Below are 14,019 nucleotides of genomic sequence, written 5' to 3'. Positions count from 1 at the left end.
CCAGATATTTTGTCCTCTAATTACAAGAGTACTTTCCACTTCAGCTGAGCATTTCTGTGGGCAAAATACGGACAGAAATGGATAAATTCTATTGATATTCTGTCACCTCTGTAACAATTTCCTCCTCGCTCCCTGATACTTGAACTGTCAAATTATTGCCTGTAGTGTTGTGATACATTATGGTAAAACCAGAAATGGCAAATTACCAGAGGCCCAAAAAAGTTCTGTTGCCAGACCATGCCACTGGCCCTCAAATGGATCAGTGGCCACGTCTTTTCCAGAGAATAGACAGAAATGTCTTCCATCTCAGACTTTAACTTGCGCATCCTATCAGTCACCTCATAGTTTTGTTGATGACATCTAAGGATAGCTTGGATCCAAACGCCTCTTTATTGGGGCCAGGATTATGTAGGGATTTGGTTAAGAGATTCTTCTAGCTTTGATGCTTGTGTAGCTTTTGTGGGAAATAGCAACTGGACAGTTAAAAATGGACAGCTTAGAAATAAATGCTTCTGCTGTTGTAATGTATTCCTTTATTTTCTGAGAACGCTCATGTGATTCTGCCGTTGCATACAAGGATAGTCCCACAAATTATTTATAACTGAAGCACCTTCCCATGTGAAAAGAAAATTTAATCTTGCAACTGCTAGGCAGGATGAGTCCTTTAGTATTGACAGTTCAATACAAATAGGTTCAGTGATGTGTCTCATAAAGATATGTAGGTTGGGGGGGGGGGAAATCTGCCTTTGTGTTATTGGCAGCTCTCATGAACCAAGCACCATCAAATAGGTTTTCACCTGGACAGAGGACCTCCAAGAACATCCTGCAAGCTGCAGGAAGTGGGGTTTGATTCCTCAGTGGTACTTTCCCCTTCTGAATCAGCACTAACTCTTATGCCGCTATGATATCACAGGCTATCTGCCTTTGGAAGCACTGAGTATTTTTAAGCATTCCAACAGCAAAGTGCTGACTATTGCTGGGGATTACAGATTCTGTGAAACATTTTGTAAGATAACTTCTGGCATCTTGCCACTTGCTATATGGAAAATATGTTGTATTATCTTCCATGTGTGTGTGGGTGTAAGGGTGCTCCTAGTGTCCTGGCCCCCAGCCTGCAAAGACTTACACATATTTTATTCGAATGAAGTTAAGCAATACATAATGAACTTGTTCAGGCGCAGAGCCTAGATCTGTCACTTTAGACATGTTCCATATCCTTTAGGACTTCTTGAAAGACAGCATCTTTCTCAATGTTCAGAGTATGCTACTATGAACACCGTACTGGAGGTTGACTGTGTGGGACTCAACTATATTGGTTATCATCATAGGAAGTTTCAGCTGAAGGGCCTGGCCCTGCCCTGGTAGGCTGAAGTCCTTCGACTGGGATAGTCAAAGTGGGGTGGTCAAACTGGTCCCAGGCTCAGGTATGCACACAGGATGTGGAGGAGCTGCTGTCAGCCGCACATCAGACGTTTGATGTAATGCTTCTTCCTTCTCTTCTTGATCAGCCCTGGAAAGCTCTGCAGAGGCACCAAGTGAAGGACGGGGTGTAGCAGGTTGGAGTAAGGAAGTCAGGGCACCAGGAACAGCAGAGAAAGGCCCTTGTAGCTGGAGGTAGAGGGTGTAACACGACAAGCGAGGGGTGAGCCTCCCGGACAGCCTACCTCCCCACACCATGCCTGGGGGGAGCGGGGGTATTCCCGTGGAGACCCACGCAAGCGGCCTCTTGTGACTGACTTCTGGGTCGGTTTCGGTGGGACGCAGAGGCAGAAGGCTGCAGAGGGCACGTCCTCCCACGCCCACCCTGGTGCCACCCTTTGGGAGAAGCCAGGGTGGCTGCTCCGCTCCCCGAAGCCTGCCCGGCCGCGACACGGCCCCCTCCTTCGCCGCCCTCGCCGGGGGAGAGGCCCTGACCGACGGCCACTTCCTAGCGGAGGCGTCCGCGGGCCTCCCCCCGCCACGGCCCCGCGGGAAGCCCCGCAGGGAGCCCCGAGGCGGCCGGCGCGGCCCGCTGGCGCCCCCGGCCCGCCACAGCCGCGGTGCCTCGGCGGGGCGGCGCCGCCCGTTACCTGAGGGCCGCGGCCGCGCGACGGGGCGGGGCGCGGGCGGGGGCGGGGCGAGGGGCGGGGCGGGGCGGTGGCCAATAGGGGCGGGCGGTGGCGCCCGGCGCGCGCCGCTCTTAAGGCGGTCAGCGGCGTCTGTCAGCGGCAGAGGGCGGCGCGGGCTCGACGGCGCGGCCATGGCCGCCCTCAACGGTGCCGTGGAGAACGGGCAGCCTGACAGGAAGGTGCCGCCGCTGCCGCGGCCCCTGCGGAGCCTGGAGGTGAAGTACACCAAGGTGAGCTGGCGAGGGGAGGTGGGCAGCGGGCTTTGCCGCGGCATTGCCGGTGCTTGATGGAGTCAGGCTGGTGACGAAGTATTATTTTTTTAATATAAAATTTTCTCCCTCACTGTCATTTAAAAAAATTTTTTAATCCCTCCTGCTGCCCTAGATAGTAGGCTTATGGGAGTGTAAGGGTGGTTGAGTGACTGGAGCAAGCAGATGACTGTGGCATTTCTAGGGGAGCTGCAGTTGCCCCAAGCCCTAAAGCCCAAGAAACTAACCCTATTTTAGAGGGGGGAAAAAAAAAATTAAAATATTTGTGGTGCTGCCCCAGGTGCCCATGGGCATCTCTCCCTGGCTGTCTGGCAGGCCCTGGTGCTGATCAGTGGCAGGCCTGCTGTGTGAGGCCCGTGGTGCCACGCTGGCCTGTCCCCTCCCTGTCACCCTGACAGCCATCTTCCCAAGCGCCCAGTGCTGTGCCCACAAACCTGCCCAGTAAATGCTTTTAGCATCACATTAGTGCTCAGCAAAATTGGATTGGGATGGGGTGAGCCTGGGCAGAGGTGAGAAGGGGTTTATCTGTGAGGAAGCTGCTTGCCTGTTGTGTTCAGCTGTCCTTGACCTGGTGTGAAGCTCTGCTGCAGTGGGAAGGGGCCCTGCTGGGAGGGGGTTCAGTGCCAGGGTGTTGTTTGGGGTCCCAGTGAATGCAGGGAGTGTGGAGGAGGGCCAGCGTCCTGCAGGACTCGGCCTTGTGAAAGGGCTCTGTGGTGGGACTGGGCCACCCCACAGCTCCCAAAGAGGAGGGTGTTCATGCATATCTTGTTGGTGGCTTGCTGTCCCAACAGAGCTCCTCCATGGCCTCCCCGTGGGACGAGGAGTCAGGCAGCAAGCCCACACAAACCTGTATCTCTCTGCTCTCCATCCATCTTCCATTTAAATGACCTTTAAATGGTCAGTCCTGACTTTTTGGATTTAACTGAAGGCTCCTGAGCTTGATAACTCTGTCCCTCAGAGGTGAGGCTGGTGTTGGTGTGGGGCTGAGCACCGCTGCAGAAATCCCTGCTCCCTAACGCAGCCCTAGCTCTGCGATAGCCGAGTTGCTTTTTGTTCCACAACAGCCTGACCCGCTGTCTTGTGTAGTGGGGAAAATATCCCAGCTGGTTACACTGCTAGGCAGCCTTGACTGCCATAATTTGAACTATGTGGCTGGACTAAAAGAGCTAGAGGGGCTGAATGAGTGTATTAATTACTGTTACATTTCTGTATTAAGTATTAAAAAAAAAAAGCAGAACTTGAAGTTCATTGTCTTGCAGTGAGAAGGAGTAAACAGCGATAGCTTATCCAGTGAGGTGTTGATTTGAATTCTGCATCTGAAGTACTGAAACAGATTAGCAATTAGTGGTTATCACTGGACTAGATTAATTTTTAACATCCCAAATTTATCTACTTTTTCTTTGTAAGATAAACTTGTCATTTAGCAGCAAATTGGATCTGCAGCTGCTGATTGCAGAATGGCGTAATGCTGCACAAACAGCTCTTTCCTGCGTCCAAAATGGACACGGCCATCAGAGTTCTTAAACATCCCAATGTTCTGTTTTTTGTTATTTTTATTGTTGTGAACACTTTTAAAAACTCCTTTGGGATCTGATCCTGTAGCCATGTATGTTTTAAAGCATGCGGTTTTTATTCTCCAGAGTTTTGCCAGAGACTCTGTGCACTAAAGGTATCAAGGTAGTCTCTTAAAAGTGGAAACCAATGTTAATTAAAAGTGTGAATTTGACATTTGACTGATGCTCCCGGTGCATCTGAGAAAATAATGAGCCACAGTCAGTTTTCATAAAACTGTGAGGGGTTTTCTACAAGCTCTGAGTTTCACCAGATGTTTACAGCTGACGGCACACTTTGCTCTGCTTAGCGGAGATTTTTATTTTCGGTTCTACCAGTTACAGGGCTGGGGGAGAGGAAAAATTTTCAACAAAGATCTTACTTATAGAGCAGTTTAATGCTTGTCATGGATGTGTGATGGAAGTGATCTGTCCACAATCCTGTGTCCCAAATCCGGGGTATGAGGCGTGAACGGTTGATACGCTGTTCTGTTTGGTTTCAAGTCCTGGCACCAAAGACTCGGGCTATGTGATGTGATTCCCAGAATGATACCAGCATATATGTTACACTTAAAACAGCCTGATCTTGTCACTCTCGTGTTTTACTAGTTCTTATAGGAACATCACTTTCCCATCCCAACCCTTTACATAGAATTAATGTTGAATGTGGAGGAAAAACAGTATCCTTCCCCAGTCCTTAGTTTGTGAGCGTATACCTGACTCTGTAATTTTACAGTTCCTGTCATATCTCCCACATTTATAATATTACTTTCTTCATTAGTGAAACAAAGGAAAACTGAAGTTAAAATGTGTAAATGTTAAAATGCAGCACTTGGATAATAGAGGTAGTTTGGGAGCATTACTATCAATTGAGTTAATATTTCTAACATTGTACCTTTTCTTGTGACTTCACTTGACTACTTTTTTGCCAAAACTTTCTTTTTCTCTGCCTGTCTGAAACAGGTGGGTCCAAAAGTGCAGCTTCTATGCCAGTTACATCTCATGCTTTTTGCAGAAATAGTCAGAAGAAACTCCTTTCAGGAAAAAAGCTGCCCAAGGAAAGAAAACTATGACCCAAAGCAGTGGGAATTCCGAATGTAAGGGATGCAACATTAATCTCCTGGTGGTGTGTAGAGACTCATAAACAAGACTGCAAATGTGGATTACTTCCAAGTAAAAGTACTAGCTTACAGCCTCTAACAGGCTACAAATAAAGATTACTTCATCTAATCTTACTTAAAGTATATTTATAAAATATAACACTGCCAAGTTAGATCACAGCGTGGGTAAGATGCATGTTGAATCAATTAATTGTATATAGGTATTCATGTTCTGTTTACAGTGAGTAACAACACTCTAGTATTTAATGCATTTTCAGTTACGCAATGCTGGGACTGTTTGTTCTTGCTCTGGAAATGCAATATTTTGAAACACTTAAATCTTGTCACAGACTACTCCAAGTGACGTGGGAAGCTTGATCTAGCCTGTGACAAGGCATGGTGGGGTAGAACTGAGCCAGTACTTGCCCTCCTCTGGACTGTGCTGGGGGGGGACAAGTCGTGGAAGTAGCCCAGGGCAGGATACAAACAACCAAGTAATATTGTACGCTGACATTTCATTTGTAGCATGTAACAAGGGGCTCCTTTTGCCTGAACCATAGGAGTTTCTCTTGGTGTCTGCTTGCTGTTCCCATGGAGATGTATTTCAAAAACTGTCTGTTTCTCATTGCCAAATTATGGTGTTATACTGTGTGGGCCCCATCCTCTGTCTTCCTCTTGTTCAAAACTAACTGGGTGCACGAAGACTTTTTTGCCTGTTCTCTGGCTCAGGTTCTAGTTTGGATAAATGCTGTCTGTATCACAAACAGTCTCCCTGGGAGAGAGACTGAACACACTTGACTCTGCCGTCAATGGAAATTGAAGAGCCTCGGGACCTTTGAGGAGTACTTGTGGCTTTTTTGCATTGTCTACATCGTTGGGTTTTTTTTCTTTCTCCTCCCCATCCCCTTGCTCTCTCTTCAGATATTTATTAACAATGAATGGCATGAGTCTACAAGTGGAAAGAAGTTCCCCACCTACAACCCTTCAACGCTGGAGAAAATTTGTGACATTGAGGAAGGAGACAAGGTAAGTGTAGTTAGAAAGGCAGCGCAAAAGACAGTTTCCAAGGGACCCCCTTTTGTAGGGAAGCACACAGAGGAAAAGCTAACTTTTAACAACAACATACATCTGGCCAGACTGTGAGCTGGAGGTCTGGGACACTAGATGTGCTGCTCAAGAATTACATGGGGTTGGTGGGATTGATACTGTCCAACTCAGCAGAGTCACTTTCCCTGGTAGGAGCTGCCTGCTGAACACTGTCGGAGGAATGAGATTCAGCATCGTTCTTGTGTTATAGACTGGAAGGAAGCAGCCAGTCTGAGGAAATAGCAATGATGGTGTATGCACATCCCTGACAGAACTTGGGCCTCGTGTTGGGAGTGGTTTATGCACAAGCTGCATGGCAGCCTATTGGAGATGCTGAACTGAAATTTGCCCTTTTTTAAACAGAATCAACAAATAACTTGAGTGCTTGGGGGAATTTAAGCTAAGTCATGCAAACACTGCCCAATTTCTGCTAGAGATGTGGTCCTGCTTTTCCAACTGTTACAATGGGTTCTGGCCTTCTGCACAAATGTGGCAACTATCAGTTAAAACCAAACCAGTATCTCAAGAACTCTAGTAGTCCCTGGCCTGGTGTGCTGTAGAGAGGCCTGGAACATAACTGCTTGGGTTTGGTAACAGTCTGAGGTGAGGAACAATCAGATGTGACACTTTTTGTCCAAAACAGCTCATCTGTGGGCCAACTGGCCTGATCTATGGGAAAGAGCTGGCCCAAGAGTGGCTTTTTGCAGTATGTCATGGGAAAGTGATTCACAGCTTCTCTGCTGTACCAGGGCTTTGGCTGCTCATTGCTGGTGGCAGTAAGTGACAGGCAGTGTGGGCATTTCTGCCTGTACTGTGGTTTCTTTTTCTTGGTATCTAAGCTTGTCCAACACTTGTGAGGCCTGATGTCTGGTTTCCAGCCAGGTAGCTGCCTTGGGCATCTTTTCCTAGTAGGAGTGATACTAGTTGAGCAGGTGCAATGTGTTTTCTGGTATTATACTGTGTAGAGTATAGAGCCTGACCCTTCTGGAGATGGGAGCAAACTTGCTTGGCAATACAGATCTCCAGCCTGCATGCAAATAGTGTGTAAGGTAGCCGTTCTTTTTGGATGGCACTAAAGCAGCCTTTGAGATCTGTTGCCATGGGGGATCTGTGCATCCATGGGGCAATTACAGATTGAGGCAGAACCAAACATTATGTGTAATCCCTTTATACTAACTGGGTAGGACACAACTGTGTTTAATTGCAGTGGCATGTAAACAGTAGAGTTGAAGCAACTCTGATGCAACTATATTTTGCTAGGCAGAAACCATGACGTTGCTATTGTTCCCTGAGCTAAGTGTCTCCTCAAGCAGTTACAGAGCATTACATGAGTATTTCAAGCCTGCTTCTTAATGACTTGGTTAAAGGAAATTGTTATGCAAATCTAAAAAGCCATTTTTGCAGTTTGCCTCCTTGAGACTTGTCCCTGCCTGAATTCAAGGATAGCTTTCAGCTTGGAGCTGGCAGGAGAGTCACTGTGTAAACCTTTCCTTGGGGCCAGTCAGTAGAGCCCTCTGCACATGGATACTCAGCCTAGCTGTCTGATTCCTTGGTGGATAGAATAATTGCAGGCAAGAATGTAAGTTAGCTGCACCTTGGGTGCCAAAAGCCTCTTCTTCCACCCCTCTACATCACTCAGATTTTTTTTTAATTTTTATTTTTTGCTCTAAGTAGGTTTTTGTGAGGGACTGAATGGGGTTAGACATGGATCTGGATTAGTTAGAAGGCAGAGTCAGGGGGGAGAAGCATCCCAAACTAGCTGTTTGGTTACTGGTGACACTTGACCATGTCCCACTGTCCTCTGGGCAAACTGAGTCCCCTGAGACTTCCTTTGCCCTGCTTGAACATCCCCTCCTAGGTCTGTAACTCCAGTTTGTTGGAGTTACTACAGAAAGTGGTGAGTTGTGTTTGGTGGCGCTTTCCAGCATCTTGTCCCTACATGCCACCATACTTGGTTGTGCCGGTCAGTACCACCGCAGGGGTGGCAGTCCCTGGTACTGGCTCTGGATTCAGCTGTGCTGTGCCAGGGTTGGCTCTGCTTTCACAGCAGGCTGGGAGCATGACTCCACTTCCCTAGCCCTGAACAGAAACCTGCCCCTCCCTGGTTGTGCAGAGTATGTTTTGCTTAGGCTGCACGTGAAGGGTGGGAATTTGGCAGCTGATATCTCAGCGATGACAGTTTAGTCTGGTGCTGAAACTTGGCCAATGCTTTATGAGGCTAGGAGCAAAGGTTTTGTTGTTTGTTCCTGAGTTACAGAATTTAAGACAGAATTGCCCTTGATGGGATAGTTGGGGGATAAAGGGAAGTCTTGTGTGGAAAAAGAAGCACTGAAAATAAGATGGCAAATGCTTCTACTGGATGCTTGGAGGCTTTTTGCCTCCCAGATAACAGCTTAGTGTCCAAGTGTTTGACAGGTTGATAACGGAGAAGGAATAACTTTCTTCATTAGACTTCTGGCCCCAGCAAACAGTGCAGCCTCAGAACTTCCACCCAGTCTTGGTGTTACCATGTGCAGGCAAAAATACTTGTGCCATTGTCATTTCTCTGGTGCTGTCGATAACACTTGAAGACAGTCTTTTTGCTTCTAGCAGCTTGCTAATGTCCATCAAGGACAGGCAGAAGGGTGCTTCTTCCTCAGAGTGCCCAGCTCAGCTGGCTGCCACAGAGAGTGGGCAGCAGGTCCACAGCTGTGACTGTTGAGCAGACTCAATGCTGTGGAGTGTCTGTCACAATCATTTCTAAGCAGTTCACTCTCCCATGTGGATCTTTGAAGGGAGGGTTGTAAAAGTTTTGTTCACAGTCATCCTGCCCCCCTCGGACTGCAGTGACAGGATGAGGTAAGAGGATGCAGGAATATCGTTCCCTACAGCAGACTTGCAATGCCCTCAATGGCTTTGGACACTTCAGGCTGTTAAGATGCTGGTTGTAGCTGTTTTGAGCTTTCGAACCAAAGTTAGAGCAATGCAATGTGTAGACTGTTTGCAGGGGAGCAGGTGAGCTCTGAACCTCTTCTAATTGAGAAACTGTGTCATGCTCCTGCCTTTCCAAAGAAGTGCACAGAGGAGGCTTTTCAAAGAAGTTAGTAAATGAAGTCAAGAAAGACAGTCTCTACTGGGTGTGCTCCATCCCTGGCATGTCTCCTTACTGGCCAAACCGAAGCAGTGTTGTGCACACTGAGCCTGAAGCAGAGCAAGGCTTTTTTTGCAGGTGTTTTCCCTACTCACAGAGCCAGTGGAGTGATGGTCTCTACTGTGCTCTGCAGCCTGCTGCTGAGGCAGGAGAGAGGAAAAAGGGGCAGAATAGAAATGGAGCAGTGATAAGCAGGACTTGAGGTAGAGGAGGAAGGTGGAGGAGGTAGCTTAGAACAAAGAACGGTGTGAGTTTGTTCAGGGGAAAATGGTATGCAGTTGTGTAACTGGGGGTTGTACCATAATGCAAACATCCAGGGTGGGTGTGAAGGTTTGCAGGCATTTCCCAATGCTGCAATGCTTGACTTTGCAATCTTAGTATTCTCTTAGCGGAGCTTTTTATGTAATACTCAATAAATCTGTATAGATCAGAACTGAGCACCAGGATGCATGGACATCCTCCTCCTTGTGGTTTTGTATACCACAGTGTGTCCCTGGCACCTTGACAGTTACGAGTCTTTGTCACGCGTTGTGCCTACCTATTGCGACATGCCTGCAATGAACATGCCATTCAGACTCCCCTAATGCCTAGTCATAACAGGATGGATTAAGAATGGCATTTCAGCCTTCCTGAAGAATTTCCTTGTTTTTGCTGGTCTCTCAGGCCTATTGAGGCTGTGTAAGCTCACAAGATTTCACTTGGTGGTGCTACCCCAAGGGTGTTTTGGGAAAGCCTTTTTGCTTGTGTGACGGTGACTGCAGTGTCCAAGCTGCTATGTGTACATAGCATGTCTGAGAAAAGAGACAAGAATGAAGACAACTAGTACTTCCAGGAGCTGCAGCAGGGCTCAGATGCTCCCATGTTTAGAAGATGGGGAATATCTGGGCATGCACTGAAGTCCCCTGCCCACACAGCCATCTCATCCCTGTTCCTGTGAGTGCCAGGGTGGTGGGAAGTCCCTCAGTACCAAGGGCATGCTGCGTTGTGGCCTGTGCCACTGCAGACCCAATGCTCTGCATGTCAGTGCTCCCAGCCTGGTCACAGAAGCTAATCAATTGCTGCTAAGGGAAGACTTGTTTAAACCTGACACACTTCTTGTGTTTCTTTGTCTGCTTTGTCGCATTAAATATTGCCTTCTTTCAGCTTGAATCTTCATTCCAGCAGGCAGGATGGGGAGTACAGAAATGTGCAGTGGCTGGTGGTGTGTTCTGGCTTTTGTGATGTGCCAGTGTGAATCCAGATCAACTCAACTGAAGTGAACCTTTCTGAAGGCCCATTCTGCCTGTGGGTGATGGGCCCCAGGCAGGATGTGCCTGCCTACGCACAGCGGCTGCTTGCTACCTCTGCCCTGCCAGCACCCTTGCTTGACCAGAGCCATTCTTAACACCTTGTAACAGCACAAGTTTCCTCCAATGGTTTCCCCATCAGTGCCCTTCCAAAAGGGTGGGGTTCTTTTCCTGGCAGTACAGGTCAGACTGTTTTAATGCTGTGTAATCTTCTTGTAAAGAAAAGGAGCCAAATTTAGTGTAAGGTGCCATTTCAGTGGGTGATGACTTGCTGTTTTCTCCATGAACTTTTACTGTAAGAAGGCAACATGTCTCCCCATAACATTTTTCTTGGTTGAGCACCACACATTTTCCTGTGAGGGGAGAATGGCCAGACCTTGTTGGATCAGTGCAGAGGCTTACTTCGTAATTGTATCCAGACAAAACTTGAGATAAGGCATAAATGAGAACAACTGGTGAAGTGCTATGAGGAACAATCAAGGCCTGAAACCCTCCCTCCTTTCCCACCCCCTTGAGCCACATATTGTGGTGAGGTGCAAGTTCTCCATCAGCTAAATGATGTTAGGGCTGTGCCAGACATTACATAGAGCAGGATTCTGTCCAAAGCCAGGGTGAAGTATGCTTTATGTATGCTTGGGGTACAGTCTTGGCCTTGTGGATGTTGATGGCAATGTTCCCATTGACTTTATTGGGTCGGGAGGTTGCCCTTGGCTTCACTTTTTTAATCAATGTATGTGGGGAGAAGGGAGGAGTCCAGGGCATACTGTGGCCAGAGCAAATGCATGAAGCTTCTCTGGGGGTGGTGGTGTGGGAAGAGAGGGAATTCGCTGCCCATCTGAGTAGTAACTTGGGTAAAGAGAGTTAGATTTGGTCCAGAGGGTGGTAAAGCAGTTGGGAGATGAAGGGAGAGTGGCACTAACTCTGTGTAGGTGAAATGTCTTTGTCAACAAAACCCTTCCCATCTGGTAGAAATGTTCTGGAAGTGTGATCTAGGATCTAAGGGAGCTTTTTTAGTGTGTCAACTGTTATTGGCATGGGTTCCAGTGGGACTGAATGGTAGGATCTGAGCTGTGACTGTTCCCTTGGATAAAACAGTGATCTCTCATGTCATGGGGGACTTTCCTTCCCACACTTGTTCGGAGGAGGATGATTCATGCAGGCCAATGGCTTGTCACACTTAGGGAAGCTGTAATGGGAACAGAATTGGGATCTTGTTTCTCCATCCTCCCCCAGTGTCACTTACATCCTGTATCGGCAGGAACATGATTCTGGGTTATTGTATAAACAAACCAGTTGCATAAAATGACCCTTGAAAGACCCTGTTGGTACTTTGGCCCCAAGGTTGTTTATCAGCCCAGGCCAAACTCAAAACTTATTGCAGGCTTGGGTCCAAATCCAGGAGTAAGATGGAAGTGGTTTTGTCAGACAACTTGGTTTTGGCCACCCCAGCATCGTCTAGGAAGCAGGCTGATGGGGTTTCTGTGCCATTGTCCAGCTCCTTCCTTGTAACCTAAGGTTTTCTTGCATACGTGGTTGCTCTAGCCTGATGTGGATAATGCAGTGGAAGCAGCGAAGGCAGCATTCCAGAGGGGGGCTCCATGGAGACAGATGGATGCCCTAAGCAGAGGACGACTCCTGCACAAGCTGGCTGATCTTCTCGAGCGAGACAGAGTCATCCTGGCAGTAAGTACTGTGATCGGTGAGCAGTGATAAACCAGCATCTGTTGGCTGATAACTCAGCTCCATCCCTCTGATTTTGCTGCATCCGTATCTACCTAATGTTTTTCTTTTCTCTCCCTTTGTGAAGGGCAGAAGAGTCCATGCAGGAGTCGTGGCTTATCTTCCTCTTTCTGCAGGATGATTTTAGGTGTCTCAGAAGGAGGCTGTTAGTTCTTCTATATAGCTGACTTCTTCTCCAAAACTTTAGCTAGTTATTGGAGTGATTACAGATATTAATACTTAAATTTTCAAAGCAATAAACATTCTTTCTTAGTTTAACAGTCATCAATGTTCATAGCTGTCTCCCAGCTCTTGCCTTTAAAAAAGCAAACAAAAACCTCAAAACAACCAATAAACAAACTCAAAACAAACACCAACAAAAACCAAACAAAAAAACCCCAAACCACCACAACTGACACAGTCCTTTTTTATTACAAAAATGCAAGGTCAGTTTGACTTCTTTGCAAATTGCTTCCCCTAAAATGGGGGGCTGGAAAGAGAATCTTTCTCTTGCTGGATGTCATCCAAAGTTTAAAATGTGTGTAAGTGGGAACTGTTTCTTTCCCTACTGAATGTACTGGCTCAGGAAAATCTCTTTATAGCCATGAAGCTGTGTTAACTTGGCCTTCTGCACTGAAGAACTACTGCTAATGATTCCCCATCCTGTCCTGAAGGAGTCCTTCTGGTGCAGAACAAGGGGAATAGGACCTGAGCTAAAATGTGATGCAGTTGGTAGAAGCCTTTAGACTCTATGGGCCTTGGACACCTTTCCATCACACCCAGAGATCCTAGCATCTCTCAGCTTAGAGCTGCTGTCAGTCCATACCTAAGATCTTGGACCTGAGCACTCACCAGTTCAATGCTGCACTTTGGCTCTGCTTGCCTTCAGGGGAATGGCATTTATGACACTTAGTGCTGTTAGATGTGTAAGTTCCTGAGCTGATGTCCCACTGAGGTCAGTAGGACTTAACATACATGGGATGTGCTTAGGAGGCTGTACTTGCGTAACTGTTTTGATCTGGGTCTCTTTCCCCAACACAGTGTCTCTTAACCACATGACAGCTTCCAGTTTCAGCAGAACAAAACCAAAAAATCCAGGTCTGAAGGCAGTTCTGGCCAGCAAATAAAAGGGGAAAAAAAAAAAGTATACGTGTGTGTGTGTGAATGCACCCTGTTAATCTTCTGCTCACTTTTTGATGTGACTTCAGAGGACCCTCCTTTTTCCATAATCAGGACACTCATTTCAAGCTTTCTGCTGCCATTCTGATCTGGGAGGGCTTGTTTGGCACTGTTATTTTCACTGCAGAAAACCAGCCGTAGCTGCCTTGGCTGCATGCTAAGTAATGACTTATAAAAATCAGTCATTTTAGCAGACATTCAGAGTGGATAACAATCCTAGTCATTCCAAGGGGAATGTCTGTTTGAGTGCTGTTTGGACCCTAATGTCTGTGGAAGATGACAGGCTATGACTTCATATGTAAACAAAGATGTTTCAATCTACCAAGGGATAGTACTTCCTTTATGGATGTGCTGGCCATTTGCACCAGTATCCCATTTAATGACCTGAGTAGAGAACAAAGCATTCACTGAGCTAATGTCCAGAACAGTGAGAAGGACACAGGCTGAGACTGGACTTCATTTAGAGCTGCTCAGCATCAGTGCAGCTTTAGTGAAGCAACTTCTCGCTTGCCTTAGTCTCAGCACAGATCTGAGCCCAAAGGTTACTTTACCAGAACTGTGTAAAAAATGTGTTTTCTATCATCCTGTGGAC

At 47.2% G+C, this 14,019-nt stretch overlaps 1 protein-coding gene across 2 annotated transcripts in view; it reads left to right on the top strand.

The window, feature by feature from the left end:
• Window positions 1-2,183: 2,183 nt before the first annotated feature.
• ALDH1A3 (aldehyde dehydrogenase 1 family member A3) overlaps window positions 2,184-14,019 on the top strand; it is a 37,736-nt gene continuing 25,900 nt past the window's right edge. The window contains exons 1-4 of one of the 2 annotated variants that reach the window (XM_072869320.1): window positions 2,203-2,338; window positions 4,943-5,024; window positions 5,949-6,053; window positions 12,072-12,212. In XM_072869320.1, coding sequence (XP_072725421.1) covers window positions 12,138-12,212 — 75 coding nt within the window. In that variant the 5' untranslated portion in view covers window positions 2,203-2,338; window positions 4,943-5,024; window positions 5,949-6,053; window positions 12,072-12,137. Of the gene's footprint in view, window positions 2,339-4,942; window positions 5,025-5,948; window positions 6,054-12,071; window positions 12,213-14,019 lie in introns of both variants that reach the window. The other variant, XM_072869319.1, reaches the window with a different exon arrangement.

This window comes from Ciconia boyciana, chromosome 8, assembly GCF_034638445.1.
Source record: "Ciconia boyciana chromosome 8, ASM3463844v1, whole genome shotgun sequence".
In the NCBI taxonomy this organism is placed as follows: Eukaryota; Metazoa; Chordata; class Aves; order Ciconiiformes; family Ciconiidae; genus Ciconia; species Ciconia boyciana.
The sequence above is the reverse complement of the archived record's forward strand: the minus strand, read 5'-3'. Positions and strand labels throughout refer to the sequence as shown.